This window comes from Neltuma alba, unplaced genomic scaffold (genome assembly GCF_004799145.2).
Source record: "Neltuma alba isolate B1F8T4 unplaced genomic scaffold, ASM479914v2 tig00012452_pilon, whole genome shotgun sequence".
NCBI lineage: Eukaryota > Viridiplantae > Streptophyta > Magnoliopsida > Fabales > Fabaceae > Neltuma > Neltuma alba.
Window position 1 is genome coordinate 175,567 of NW_021636931.1, and position 14,675 is coordinate 190,241.

General features: G+C 31.7%; 2 protein-coding genes and 1 pseudogene across 2 annotated transcripts; 1 reads left to right on the forward strand and 2 right to left on the reverse strand.

Moving 5' to 3' along the window:
• Window positions 1–292: 292 nt before the first annotated feature.
• On the forward strand, window positions 293–4,724 carry LOC114727172 (uncharacterized). The gene is made up of 4 exons (XM_028913888.1): window positions 293–339; window positions 672–721; window positions 2,435–3,139; window positions 3,906–4,724. Exons 1-4 carry the CDS (start codon window positions 318–320, stop codon window positions 4,722–4,724), a joined length of 1,596 nt encoding a protein of 531 aa, XP_028769721.1. The 5' UTR covers window positions 293–317.
• A 2,383-nt stretch (window positions 4,725–7,107) lies between these two features.
• Window positions 7,108–7,785, reverse strand: LOC114727205 (uncharacterized; annotated as a pseudogene).
• Window positions 7,786–8,335: 550 nt separating this feature from the next.
• Window positions 8,336–9,978, reverse strand: LOC114727206 (SAP30-binding protein-like). Its single transcript, XM_028913912.1, has 2 exons — window positions 9,654–9,978; window positions 8,336–8,628 (listed from the first exon to the last, which is right to left on the reverse strand). The coding sequence occupies exons 1-2, from the start codon at window positions 9,762–9,764 to the stop codon at window positions 8,419–8,421; spliced, it is 321 nt and encodes a 106-aa protein (XP_028769745.1). The 5' UTR covers window positions 9,765–9,978; the 3' UTR covers window positions 8,336–8,418.
• Window positions 9,979–14,675: the final 4,697 nt, after the last annotated feature.

Sequence of the window (14,675 nt, forward strand, 5' to 3'; positions counted from 1 at the left end):
GTCGTGGCTGATATAATTATTTCTTTTCCAAGATTATTTATGAAAAATAAATGAAATCAAAATGTTTCGGACTTCTAGTGATCGCATTTGATCTTGGGACACAATAAAAAACAAAATAATATTTCTGATTCAATAAGAAGTTGTGACATAATTAATAAATTAATATTACCATGCTTCTGACTCAATATCTGTTTTACAGAGATTTGTGGCATCAAGAGGGATGGTGTTAGATGAGGATGATGTTAGCATGATAAGGAATGACCAATTTCCAGCGGATTGTTTTGCTCAAGTGGAAATTCTGTGCATAGAAGGATTTGATGATGAAGGGGCAACATTTCCGCATACATTGCTTGAAAGATTTCCGCGGCTGACTGAGCTTCGTGTGGAGGATAGTTCTTTCGAGGAGATATTCCCATCACCCGTTGTTCATCAAATTCAACAACTTCATAATTTGACAGTGCTGAACGTGTCCCAATGTCATCAGCTCATCTATTTAATGACAAATTCAGCCGCCAAAAGTTTGGTGAATCTTGAAACACTGGACATATTTGATTGCAAAAATATGGAGGAAATTATAAAGAATGAGAATAATGACGATGTGGAAGGTGGAATCACGTTCAGTGCGTTAAGAAGATTAAAACGCAGTAGTCTACCAAGATTGAAAGCGGAAGAGCATAAAACGGATTTCAACATTGAAGACCCAGCAACAAATAATCATAAGGTATGTTCAAATCAATTTACAGTAAAATATCCTAACTAGTCCTGTGTTTTACCTAAGTTATAGAAACCTTCTTTTTATTTTAAAAATATATATATAACTCCCTTAAAATTAAAATACATGTTGTACAAACCTCCCTTGTATATTTGACTTGAAGTTCCATTTCCATCTACCCAACCGTAAGGTTACAGTTAAGTTTGACCTTTAAACTTGTATTTTGACCAAAATACCTCTCCTTCATATAAAAGTTATTTAAACATTCATTTTTTAGCAAAAATAATTTTTAATACCACAAAAAATAATTTTAATACATGTATTTTCAGACTTTTTAAAATGTAATAAAATTTGTTAATTTTCATAAAAATTTTATAATTTTAATTGTTTGTCACGCATATTGAAATTAATTTTTTAGGTTTCTTTAAATGGCTAACAGATATGTTGAATACATATTCTTTTCGTAATATAATATAGATTATCTAAGTTTGATAGATTATAGAAATTATTTAAATTTATACTTTCAAATTTTTAAACAAATGAGAAATATCTATAACTTACTTAGTCAATTATATATTTATTTAAAGAATTAACCAAATTTCCACTCACTAAATTACTTATTTTCAATCCTAATATGATAAAAACGTTGAACAAATAACTAACTCCAAAAAGTGAAAAAAAATTAAGGAAAAGAAAACATTTTAAATTTTTTAGGCCAAAATTTAAAAATTCAGTATTATGAAGGGTAAATTAGTAAATCAAAAGTATTTTAATATAAATTTTAATTAGAAAAGTATCTTTTTAGAATATTCTCAACAGATTTAACTATTTGGACTTAAGTTTATGTTTTCAAAATAGAAGGAAAATTTGTAATTAGGACAAAATACAAGGAAGGGCAAAATATTTTACTCATCAATTTATTACTGTTTTTTCTGGACAAAAATTCATTTTTTTATCTAGTATATTCTTTCCTTTCCAGGATTTTCTTATTTTATTAACTTCTTAATTTCAAACTTACGCTGTGAAAATTCATTTCATTGGAATTATTCACTCTGTTCAGTAAAAATATGTCCTTATTTTTTCTTGTCTCAATATATGTGGAAAAAAAATTGTTTCACTTAAATTACTTACTTTGGTATTGGGCTAGCTATTGTAGCATTTTACAGTTCTCTCGTTTTTTAGTTAGTTATTTCTGTTTGGTGAACTTGAAATTTGGAGTACTATGGTAACTCTGTTTTTGTTTTTTGCCGAAGGATATTCGTCTAATTATATTTTCTTTCAACAGATGTCATTCCCAAAGTTAGAGATATTAGAATTATTCTTTTTCAACAGTTTGGTGCCATCAATATGGGATGACAAACTTACGCTGTGAAAATTAATTTCATTGGAATTATTCACTCTGTTCAGTAAAAATATGTTCTTATTTTTTCTTGTATAAATATATCTAAAAAAATTATTTCACTTAAATTACTTACTTTGCTCTTAGGCTAGATATTGTAGCATTTTATAGTTCTCTTGTTTTTCAGTTAGTTATTTCTGTTAGGTGAACCTGAAATTTGAAGTTGAACTGTTATCAATCTCTTGAAGAATATTGTGGTACACGAGAGCTATACTTGCACATTTAAACAATCTTTCATGAAAACTAAGCCTCACAAATAAACAGTAACTTCGTTTTCATTTTTTGCCAAAACATTTTCGTTTAATTATATTTTCTTTCAACAGGTGTCATTCCCAGAGTTAGAGACATTAGAATTATCCTATTTAAACAGTTTGATTCCACGGATATGGGATGACAAACTTCCACACCACTCATTGAGCAACTTGAAAACATTGACTGTGAGCTATTGTGGCTTTGTGAAATTGGTGCCACTTCATGTGCTGAAATCTTTAAACAACTTACAAGAACTGGAAGTCAGGTGCTGCAACATGTTAGAGACGGTGTTTGATTTTGAAGATTTAAATGATTATAAAGAGATGGTGTCATCATCAGTGATCGTGCCATTGAAAAAGTTAAGGCTACGGTATTTGCCAAAATTGAAGAATGTGTTGGGCAATAATGACCGCCAAGGAGAAATAAACTTAGTTTCTTCACTAGATGGTTCATGCCATCAAATAGAAGAACTTATGACGAAACAGAAAAAAGAGGACAATGAGGACAAGAAAATCATTTTCAGCAAACTGGAGTTTTTGGAGCTTGATGAATTACCAAGGTTGAAGAGATTTTGCAGCCAAAATTATACTTTCAAGTTTCCATTATTACAACATGCAATCGTATCAGAGTGCCCTCAACTCACAATATTCTGTTCTGGAGCCATTCATGCCCCGCTACTTCAAAAGGTTCGAGTGACGAGAACATGGGAATCTGACAGAAATATTTGGATGACTGATCTTAATGCCACCATCCAACATCGGTTTACTATTCAAGAGGTTAGTCCAACATACTGATATTCTTGTTTTTCACTTTTTAAATAATTCTTCATCATCTACAAAATTTAGGTTCAGATAAATATTTGACATAAATTTAAAGTTTGTACATTCCGTCATCTCCCAAAAATTGTAAACTGTTCATCAAATTACAAGACCCTGATTGCACGCGAAAGCCGACAAGCAAATGATAATTAACGAATGTGGCAGACTGCAAATAGTGTGATAATGTTTGTAGATCTCTGACTGGAAAGAAGTGGGCCTATAAAGTGATTCAAATAATTTTATTTCTGTTTAAAGTAATTTTGAGGGGGGGGGAATTAATGATGAAAATTATAAGTATTAGAAAAAGATGACAGGTCAATTAAGAAAGATTTTATCTACAATTATATAAGAAATTACTATTTTAAAAAATATTCTGACCTGATTTATTAAATTGCCTTCTTATAATAATAATTTTACCAATAATCGTTTTACAGGTTATTTTCATAGTCAAAAAAGCCTAGCCTTAAATGTGAATTCGAAGGGGATTATGGTTTTTTTTTTTAATTTGATTTAGAGAAAAGAAAGGGGGTTATGAAGTTAATTTAAAGGATTTTTTAAATTTTAATGTGTGGATCTTATTTCATGGTGAAATGATGAAAATTTAGATATTGGCAAAAGACGAGTGATCCATTTAAAAAGTTGATTCTTGAAAACAATATCTTGATGTAATCTACTAAATCGCCTACTCATTATGCTAATTGTTTTATTAATTATCATTTTATAGGTAATCTCCACAACCAAAAGCATGGCTTTAAATGCAGAGAATGTCACGATGATAAGGGATGTCTTTCCTAAAGTGGAAACTCTTTATGTAGAAAGCTTCAAGGATGAAGGGGTAACCTTTCCCTATAGTTCCCTTGAAAGATTTCCCATGTTGAAAAAGCTTTATGTGGAGAATAGTTCCTTTGAGGAGGTATTCCCCTCACAAGATGAGATTCTTGATTTTATGGGAAAAATCCCTTCGTTTGAGGAATTATACATTTCCGATTTGGATCAACTCAAGAGCATATGGAAGGATGACTCTCAGCTACCACCAATTCATCAATGCCTAATAAAATGCCTGGAAGTTATAAGTTGTCATAGCTTGGTCAAATTGGCACCATCCTCTGCTTCATTTCAAAGTTTGGGGAGGCTGTCTATATCTGGATGCCATCAACTCGTCTATTTGGTGACAAGTTCAACTGCCAAAAGCTTGGTGAGTCTTAAATGGTTGGGGATAAACAATTGTAAAAAGATGGAGGAAATTGTATTGAATGAGAACAATGAAGGTGTAGAAGGTGCAATCATTTTCAACCGATTAGAGCGGATTGAACTTACTAATATGCCAAGCTTGAAGATGTTCTCTTCACAAAGTCAAACATTTGAATTCCCTGAATTAGAAGTGATAGAAATAATTGGATGCCATGAAATGAAGATGTTTTGTCCAGGAGTGTTGGAAACACCAGAGTTGTCTAGAGTAAAGATAGAAGAGTATGAGATGAAATGGATGGATAAAGGGGACCTTAACAAAACAGTAGAAATGCTATGCTCAGCAAAGGTATGACATACCCACACTAACAAATATTTTTTCGGAAAATGTGTTGTTAATGACCAAGGAACAATCGTGCTCATGCCAACGAGTCTCTTTTCAAAATTGCCTTCTATTTTAGGTAGCTAATATTATGATTTGTTATTGCAGGATAGTGTTAATATATAGAAGGATAAGTCCATCATCCATGTTATCATTCTTTCCAGGTTCGTTGCTTTTATGATTTTTCTGCTTATCGGCTTTTTTTTTTTTCCTAGTGGTTATTATGATACCAATAAAAGCCTCATATATGAGGGGACAAGCTTGAAAATCAAAAATCTTGCATCTCTTTTTTTCTCCCTGTACGCCAATTTTTTTCTTTTTCTTAAATTATTTGTATCTTTTTGCTGCATTTGTCTGTGCTTTACTATCGCTAAAAGATATGAGTTGCCTGTTGAAGTTTATTTCAATTTCTTTTCCAATAGTAGTTGGTATAATATCAACAACTGCTACATATTAAAGGATGAAACAGGGGAGCCATCTTTTTGTGAGTGTGAGTGTGAGTGTGAGTGTGTGTGCGCGTGTTTTTTTTTTAAAAAACCTTTTTTATAAAATTTTTCTTTGTTTCTGTACATTCTCTCTGTATAGTATCGGTTGAGTTAGTGAATCACTTTTGCTTATTTTAAAAAGTCAACTGTGATTAGGAAGAAAAGAAACAGCTGCTGTATTTCAAAAAGGATGATTTTGATAATTTGTTTGCCCCAACTATTTAACACATGTTTTCAAATAAATGATATATATATTTACAAAATAGAATGACAAAAACAGAGGGGCTGTTTGTTTCTGTTTTTTTTATTTTTTTCCTCAAAATAGTTTTATAAAATGGTTTTTTAAAACAAGTTTTGAAAACAAAATAAAAATCTGTTTGGTTAATTGCTTCAAAAAACTGCATTTGAACATAAACATACTGAGACTGGAAAGTGAAGTTTTAATGAGAACTCAAGTTTTTAAATGAGAAAAAAGCCATCAAGCGGAGAAGAAAAAGTTTTTCCAATTTTTGCAAACAAAAAAATAGGAAATGTGAAAACAAAAACAAGAAAATAACTAAAAGTTGTTTTTGTTTTTGAGTTTTTAAAAATACTTCTGTTTTTTGGTTTTTAAAAACACTTAATTAACAACAAATTACAAAATAAGCCTTTTTATTTTTTTTTTTTTTAAAAACAAAAAACGGCTCTCAAAATAAGAAAACAAACAAGGCATTTTGACGCATTGACTATAAAATGAATTATATTTGATAACATGAATATATGTAGAATACACTCAATAGCCTTCGTTCCCTTGCTTGATTGATTAATGCAGGCGGCTAATCCGAACTGTGGACTACAAAATCATTGACTACAAGTTGATGAATGTGGACAGATTTGTGCGGTGATGCTTTTGTTGAATTCTCAATCTCAATTATTTGATAAATGAGACTGTTTTTATCATAAACAATGGGGTGATGCATGACAAAACTCTACCCAAAGCGTGGTTTGTTTATTAATGTATGAAATACTCAAATTGGTTTGTTGCGATTGTGAAGCTTTCATTCAACATCTGTGTGGTTTGCTTAATTGTGTTATAAAGATTATTAATTAGTTCAATGAGATTGGTCACAATTGACCATTGAGTTCTTGATCATTGTATGAAACAATATTTATTTTTATGATCTGTGAAGGCACAGAAAAACAATAAATGAAATTAGATATAAGGTTTATGTCCATCGATTACATTGTGTAATTGACTAGGACTTAACTACAAGCAAGCTAGACAAGAGATGAGTTAATTTTTTCACACCAATTTAAAGATTTAAATCATGCCAATCTATCTATTACGGTCCAAATTTCAAAGGATAATGGTAGGCAATAATGAAAATAACTCTATCAGGTCAAATATTAAACTGTTAGCTAGAATGAATGAAACATCTAGCATTTAAATTCACCATATTTTACTTTCTTGATATTAGTTAACAAAATTACTCCGTGATGCCCTTTATTTTATCTTTCACTTTACTTGCTTATGCCATTGGCGCCATTCACACTGACAACTAAAAACCCAAAACATCATTTTTAATGTAAAAAGGTCACTTATATACTCTCTCACATGTATTAAGAATTATCCAAAAAAATAAAAAATAAAAGCTTATACATAGACCACTAAAAAGCAAATCAGTGGTGCATTTTGTACTGTCGCAAGCAATTGGAATAACAATCCTACTCGAAATCCTGATTGAGCGTGCTCGTAAGAAAAGTTAAACAAAATAAAACCAACCATTTAGCTGACTGAAATCCTGCAGTGATAACCACAACACTATTCCTTTCCACCTTTCATGATATATAGAATGGTGACTTAGCAAAACTTACTGAATAGACAAACATTTTTGTCGACTTCAATCTAAAGGACTTCAAAATGGTTGGAGGTATTAGTTTGACAGACCAAAATGAGTGGAGCTCATGACCTTCTTTCCTTCCTTTCAGTTGACCTTCTCTCCTCCACCTCTCGTCATTTTTGCTGCCTGTCCAACATTACAACAATGGTCATAGTATCAAACACATCTCATTCTAGAATACATAAAGAAGCTCAAAGTTATTCATAATCTCACACAAAATGCATGTACCCATCACCAGCATTAGCAGCAAAATTGCAGCGTGAGTAGGCACAGAATCCTTCCCCATCCACCTAAACAGGATTATTATTCACTGAAATATTGTGTAAAAATTTGAAGCAAGTTGCACATGTTGGTGCATTTGTTTAAATGAATACCTCGTCCCATTTTGATTTTTTGTTCAGTCTACCATCACGATTGGTGGCCTCAGTAATAGGAGGCATCAAAGGCAAACCACCTGAAGAGAGAAGAGAGAAAATCAGCATAAAATAGAAAATCAGTAGTAAGAATGACCTTTGCCATACCATAGGTAAACTAGGTTGCTTTATAACCTGCAACGGGTACATTGATCCTTGGAACACCAGTTACAATTCCTGGTTGTGCTCACCTAGAGGCAAATTCAACTTTCTGGGCTTTCTTCTCTTGCTCTCTCTTGTCACTTCCACGTCTCATATCTGCCTATGTGACAGTTAGGGGTGGTAAAGCAACATCAGTATCAAGTACTTAAAAGAGAGCTTGACTACAAGACCAATCCGTCAAGTAGGGACGAAAGTCGACCTTAATGATCTGATGGTGCTGAGAAAAATATGAACAAATAACAAAATATGGCATGACAAATAAGTTGGTTAAATTCACAATGAAAACTTAAACTAGGCTAGTATTTAACTTCCAAAATCATGACCAACATATTCATAAAAAATATAGAAAGAACCCCAAAGCAGATATAACTAGCCATACACAGCCATGTATAGATGTTGGCTTCCATCTCAGCGTAAATAATATTATCAAAAGGACTTTTGAAGAGAAAAAACACAATCCAACGGCAAAACATAATTTCAACATCAGGTTAGAAGACAAACAAGTTCTTTAATACCAGATATCAAGTCCGTTGTTAGTATAACGAACAATAATAGCCTAAACAGCCCAAATACCAGCAAGCAGTATATCTAGAATATGACACATGAAATATTAATGTTTGCAAGAACACAAAAGAAGTATCATATAATTGACAAAATCAGGTAAAATATGAGCATAAAATAAACAAGTACAGGGAAGCACAAGAAAGTAGATGCAGAGAAGAAACAGTTAAGCACCTACTTGGTCGTAGTAGTCACTTGGGTCATATCTATGAGGGTCCAATTCATCCTTATCAAAGCAAGATCCTATTTGGTCAATATCTTGATACCTCCTAGCATGCAATAGGAAGTCAGGGTTCTGATAGTCCTTCCTATTGCGAACTGCTACATTAAAACTTTTTCCAGCCTTCTTATACTCAAGAAATTTATTTATCTTTCTCTGCAATAATAATAAAAAATCATAGCACATTGTCATGAAAGAACAACAAATATGCAAAAGCTAAAATAGTTTTATACAATTTTCTACTCTATCAAAAATTGAGGGAAATTATTTTTTAATGTAAACTATTACTTAAAACTACTAAACTGCTAGTGTACTAATTAAGGAGTAAAGTGATGATCATTCAACTTCCCATGTACAGAATGTCAAGAAGGGAGTAAGAAAATATAATAATATAAGGTGTATTCAATGAGATGTTTAGTGGTCAAAAAACCTGATACAGAGAAGTATTAGCAAATTACCACTTTTTTCATAATTCAAAGATTTAATCACAGAATTAGTAATATCTGAAATGATAAGTCTTGAATTCATATTAAAGGGAACATGTTAATGAATCAAACCATATATCACCACTTAGTAATTAAACAAGAGCAGCTGCTGAAATTCATCGAATAATACCCCCCAAGATGAGTGATTTCCACACTTTTACACCTTAAATTCATTTTGGATGGGTAGATTCTCACACTAAAACACTTAATCAAAAATTTCAACGCCAAAATTCTAAACATAGATCACTATATTCAAGTGCTTCTACAGGACCTTAGAATTATGTATGTACGTGTAGTTTACATTACATATATGCACAATCACTAAACAGGACTGGAAGTCGTAAGAGATTAGAGTGTAATATTGCATTACAACTCTTCCAAAGTATCGCCAAATTGGTTTAATCATATTCACTAACTAACATATGAAAATAATAAAATTAATGGATAAGAAGCTTAAGAATTTAAAGAGCCATAGCAAATTAAAAGCGAAGCTTTGGTGTGGCACAAAGCAGAAAGGGAAAAAGACATCAAACTACACAAGCACACAATAGTTGTTTTTCTTTTAGGGGGAGGGAGCAAAGCACACTAATTCAATTCAATAAATTAGCACATATCTAAAATCTATCGAGAATAATCTATTCATTATTGCAAAATTAATCTAAAGGAATTTATTTGTAGGCATTCAGAGCATTTAACTTTGGGTGGTGGTGGGAGAAATCTATCCAATGGATCTACAAACTTCTGCTCTTCCTGAGCTATTTCTTCATGTTCTGCACCATTTGATCCAGCCATAGCATCAACTTGCATGGTATGAGATGGCTCAGAAAACTAAGGAGTGTTAACTTGACTACTAGGTGTCAAAACCTGAACAGATCCTGATGATGCTCCATCTAGCAAATCACTTACAAAACCACATTCAAGGAAGTTCTTCAGAGGGGAAAAAATAGTGGACCAAGAGGCAAGATGATAAACAGAAAAACAAAATAAAACAATAGGATTGTTCCCATCTAATATACTTCAGGGAAAAGTGAACTAAAACCACCCCAATGTAATGTCCGAGCCTCTTTTTCAATAATCTTATTCTTAAATACCCAGCCAGAGTCCAAAAGATTGGCATATTCTCAAATTAATAGTCTCATACAAACTCTTATGCACTTCAATTATCCAGAACTAAACAGTTAAACAATCAAATATAGGCAAAAAAATTGCATATAAAAGGTCAGTTGAATAATTGTTCTTGATTAAATACATTTCATGTAGAAGTTAATTTTAACTGTTTTATATGTTTATTACCTTATCAATATGACAGATCAGATTCATTAGCTCATATTCATAATTATCTTACCAAAACTGTCTATACAAGTTCTAGAAAGAACAGACTTTTTGGCCAAATGAGAGAACAGATTACTGGTCAAAATTTTAAATTCTTCTGTTCTAAAAAGAAATCAATGACATTGATATATTCTTCTTTACGGCCAACAAATTAATCAAGTAATATTCATTCTCTGAGAATAACCTATAGTGGGATGAGGTGTCCAAAGAAAGGATAAAATAAATTTAGCACAACATACTTTAATCAAAAGGGGAAATACCATTTGTTGTTTGAAGGTTTTCCTCAAACATGAGTCGACCATTACCATCAAGCCCTCCATCCTGATATCAGAACCAAATATAAGTTATTAACTTATAACCTAAAATAAAGAAGGAGAAAATGATTTCCTAGTAGAAGGTAACCTGCCTGGAAAATATGGCAAGGCCAGGGTGCCTAAGGTAACATCAGGGTCTTAAAAATTTTGGCCAATTTTCAAGTTTAAGAGACATGACTCCATCAATGGAAGAAAATAATGATGAAGGAACGTATAGAAGACAAATATAGTATACCAAAATTGATGTGTCCTCAGTCCTACGGAAAAAAACAAGGGGTGGATTCAAGTAAGAGAGAGTAACTCTGGCTCAGGTGACATTGCTATTTCATCATGACCACGGTTTATAATGGTAATTGTACCTCTCCTACTCCTCCTAGATTCAACAGACACTACCTGTTGATCCTGCTGTGAAACCAACATATCAACCAAAGGCTGTGGTGGCATTGAGGTCCCAAATTTGCTCTTCTCTGGGGTCATCCCATCATTTTCAGCCGGTAGAGTAGCCTTATTAGCAGAATCAGTGATCCTCATCATCTCAGCATCACTCTCTAGATTTTCCTCTGCAATCCTCACATCCCCACCATCCTGTTCTTGTCGCTCTCCTCCCTCTATTCCTCCTTCAACATCCTCCATCTCGTCATCTTCCTCATCTTTGTACATGGATAGCAAAGCAATACCCTAGTATTGCTTCTTCTTGGATGCCATGATGCTAAGGGCTCCGGTGACTAATCCAAAAGGTTGATCAAATTCTAGTAGATAGAAGGAATCGAGTGCAAATTCTAGTAAAATACAAAGTGTTAATGCATTAAAGGTAGAAAAGAACAAAATCTTCAAATTTAAATTTTAGTAAAGACAGAATCATTGTCGCTTGGGTTCTCTCGTTGCCAGCCCTCCTATTTGCAGCGCACATTCAGCCTAAAATGACATCAACCATACAAAGAGAAGAATCTTGCCACCAGTCAGTGCAATAATGATTAATAAGCCACTCTAGAAAATTTGATTTCCTATATTGAAGAATTTGTTGAAGAAATCGGGTATTGTGCTGCAAAATAGAGAAGGGAATTAGTTTTAATTTGCAAGTAAATTGATAAAGGAAAAGAAAAGGTAGAAAGAATATTCAAACAAAAGTTGAACTTTCAAATGTGGGAATCTATACAACATGACTGGCAACCTTAACTTGGTAGGCTCAAGACAATATAGACTCTAAACCAGAACCAATTGATATTCAAACAACTTACCCAGCTCTTCGCTCAATTGCATTGATTTTAAAGGTAATATCACAAGCCTTGAGCCTTTAGATGTGTGGCCGCGACCATGTTTAAAACATGGACGAGAATTTCAGCTACTACTGGTCACGTTCCTTATTTAAGTTTGATAATATACATATGCTTAACTTTTATAGACTATAAGATCTCAACAAGCAAGAAAATCAACGTTCAAAGCGTTGCCAACACAATAACTTCCAAAAATACGGTTTAAAATTCAAATTCATCCTACAATTATTGTTCCAATAAATGCGAAGAGAAAAATAAAACAGGGAAATCACCCAAAAAAAATACTTAAGAAGGTTGAATGGTTATAGATCGTTTAAACTTTCGAATTCTCCAAGCTCAAGATGCTTCCAGGATTTTTACTTTTCGGACTACACCGACTTAAACTTTCAAATTCTCTAAGCTTAAGATGCTTCCAGGTTTTTTACTTTTCGAACTACATTGACTCACAGCACAACTTAAGCAAAACGATCTAAAACATCATATTGAAGAACAGCAACAAGAACGGAGAGGGAAAACCGGCGACAAGAACCTGCTGGTGAATCGGTTCGGATAAACCGTCGATGAGACATTTCTGGAGAGGGAGAAGAAAAGAAGCCGCCCTCGTCAAGACTCGCAAGAGCCATGACAGAAGAAACTGATAAAGTTGAATAGACGAACTCGATTTTTCCACTGCTTGAACGGCTACGATCTACCATAAATTAAACGACGTAGTTAGACTGATAAACTTTCTTAATTATGACTTTAATTTAATTTATAATTATAATAAGAAGGAAAAATTGCTGAAAAAGCATCAATTACAAAATTTATTGCCAGAAAACTGATTGAGGACTCGTGTCCTTGAGGGGTATTTAAAAAAAACGAAAGGTTATGTAAAGTTTTTTATATCTATTATGTCAAATTCTTCAATCATACGTGGTCATGTGTCTTTTTTTATTCATGTGGAGAACTTGATATAATCAATATAAGAAAATTAACATAAGTATTATCCTAAAAACTAACTTTCCCCATTTTTTATTTATAATATTTAATATTTAGTTAATGTATTGTTAATTTTAGTTTAAAAGCTATTTTCATCTCTGAAGTGTTTCAAATTTTTGCCCTAAAATATTTATAAAAGAGTATCTACAGCTATAAATTACAATAATATAAAGCAATTGGCATTTTTTATTTTTTTTTATTGAAATATAGTGCATCATGTTTAAGGTGTGCAGCATGCTTATATTTCAATAGAAAAATGTAACACCTTAATCATGCTTAAGTGTTACATAGCTATTAGTCTGTACTGATGACCATTAGCCAAAAAAAATCTATCAGATATGTACTACTATTATAGACCAATATTTGGTCCTAATTATAAGACCCAATCCATGTCTCTTATATTTACATTCCAAGATAATCCTTCTAATAATGATAGTTTTACCAATATACTTAATTAGTAAGGATATTTATGAATGACACACTTATTTATTATAATAACCAACTTAACTTACTTATTTCTTCAAATAAGTCAATTGTCTTATAATTAGGACCGGAGGAGTAATATTTAACCAATGGTAATGTAACATGTTTCCCCAATCTATTCTATCAGTATATTTAAATGTAAATATATTTGCTCTCCATAATTGTTTTAAAAATTAATATTCCAACCCATGAATTGTATGGGGAGAAATTTTTAAACATCCTGGCGAAGTTCATGAACTTTTGTTGAGAGAGATCAAGCTGGCAAGTGCCAATATTAAAACCCAAAAATCATTAAAAAATTACATTTATCTTAATTTGTACTCCTTATATCCTTAATGTAGAACCTAATTTGAAAGTTGATATTAGTTCTATATGCAAGACATATTTCATATGTTTCTCATTTTTTTTCAAATTAACCTTATTGATATTCTCTCAATAATAATTATATAGGAGTACTGGAAGGGAAAAAATTAAAGAAGATAATTAGGATGTTTTAGAAAAAAAAATATTATCTCCAATCCTAATTATAAGAGCTAGTTTCACTTTTAGTTTGGTCCTAAATAGAATACCCAAATTCGTTTTGTTTTCCATATTTATTTATTTTTTCCAAATTACCCTTACTTTATATTCCATTAACTATAATTAAATACTACCATAATAATTCAAATAAATACTATAACACATGAAGAAATTCTACTTCCTCTCTCCACTTCTCATTTCAACTATTGAATTAAAATTTGACTGGGTTATTTTCAATATTTTTATAAATATATTAATAAAATTTTAAAATAAATAAATAACTCAAATTGTTAGATTTTAACCATCATTGTTTAAATCGCAATGACAAATATTTAAAAGATTAATTTATATCTGGAAAACAAACTAAGAAAGAAAATAATAGAAAAATGAAATTTTAGTCATTAAAAAATTATTTTAAATTTATAAACTGGCGCCTTATGGCTGTAAAAAAAATCATTTTAAATCTATGAATAATTTATTCTTAAAAAAAATCTATAAACCACATAAAAAATTGTTAGATGAACTTTGTGAACTTGTAAATTCTCCAGAAACGATAACCATCAAATAATATAATATGGTAGATTTCATTAATTTGAAGGACTAAATAGTGCACAGTACACAATACTTCTTTTGCAATAGTTGGTAGATGAAGCCAAAGGCCAGTTTGCCATCAAATCATTCAATATTGCCACATCTATGAATTGTCCAACACACAAAATTTAAGCACCATGCATACATATCAACCAAAAGAACAAGACAAAAAAAAAAAACAGAAGAAATACTCAAAGAAAGAAAAATTACCTCAATTACTTCATTAC

Coding starts and splice junctions, on each gene's coding strand:
- LOC114727172 (XM_028913888.1), top strand. CDS start 318: ATGATGAAGGGGCAACATTTCC. Junction 340..671: donor GATGAAGGGGCAACATTTCC/GCATACATTGCT, acceptor TGAAAGCGGAAG/AGCATAAAACGGATTTCAAC. Junction 3,140..3,905: donor ATCGGTTTACTATTCAAGAG/GTTAGTCCAACA, acceptor ATCATTTTATAG/GTAATCTCCACAACCAAAAG.
- LOC114727206 (XM_028913912.1), bottom strand. CDS start 9,764: ATGCAAGTTGATGCTATGGCTGGATCAAATGGTGCAGAACATGAAGAA. Junction 8,629..9,653: donor TTCTCCCACCACCACCCAAA/GTTAAATGCTCT, acceptor TTATTATTGCAG/AGAAAGATAAATAAATTTCT.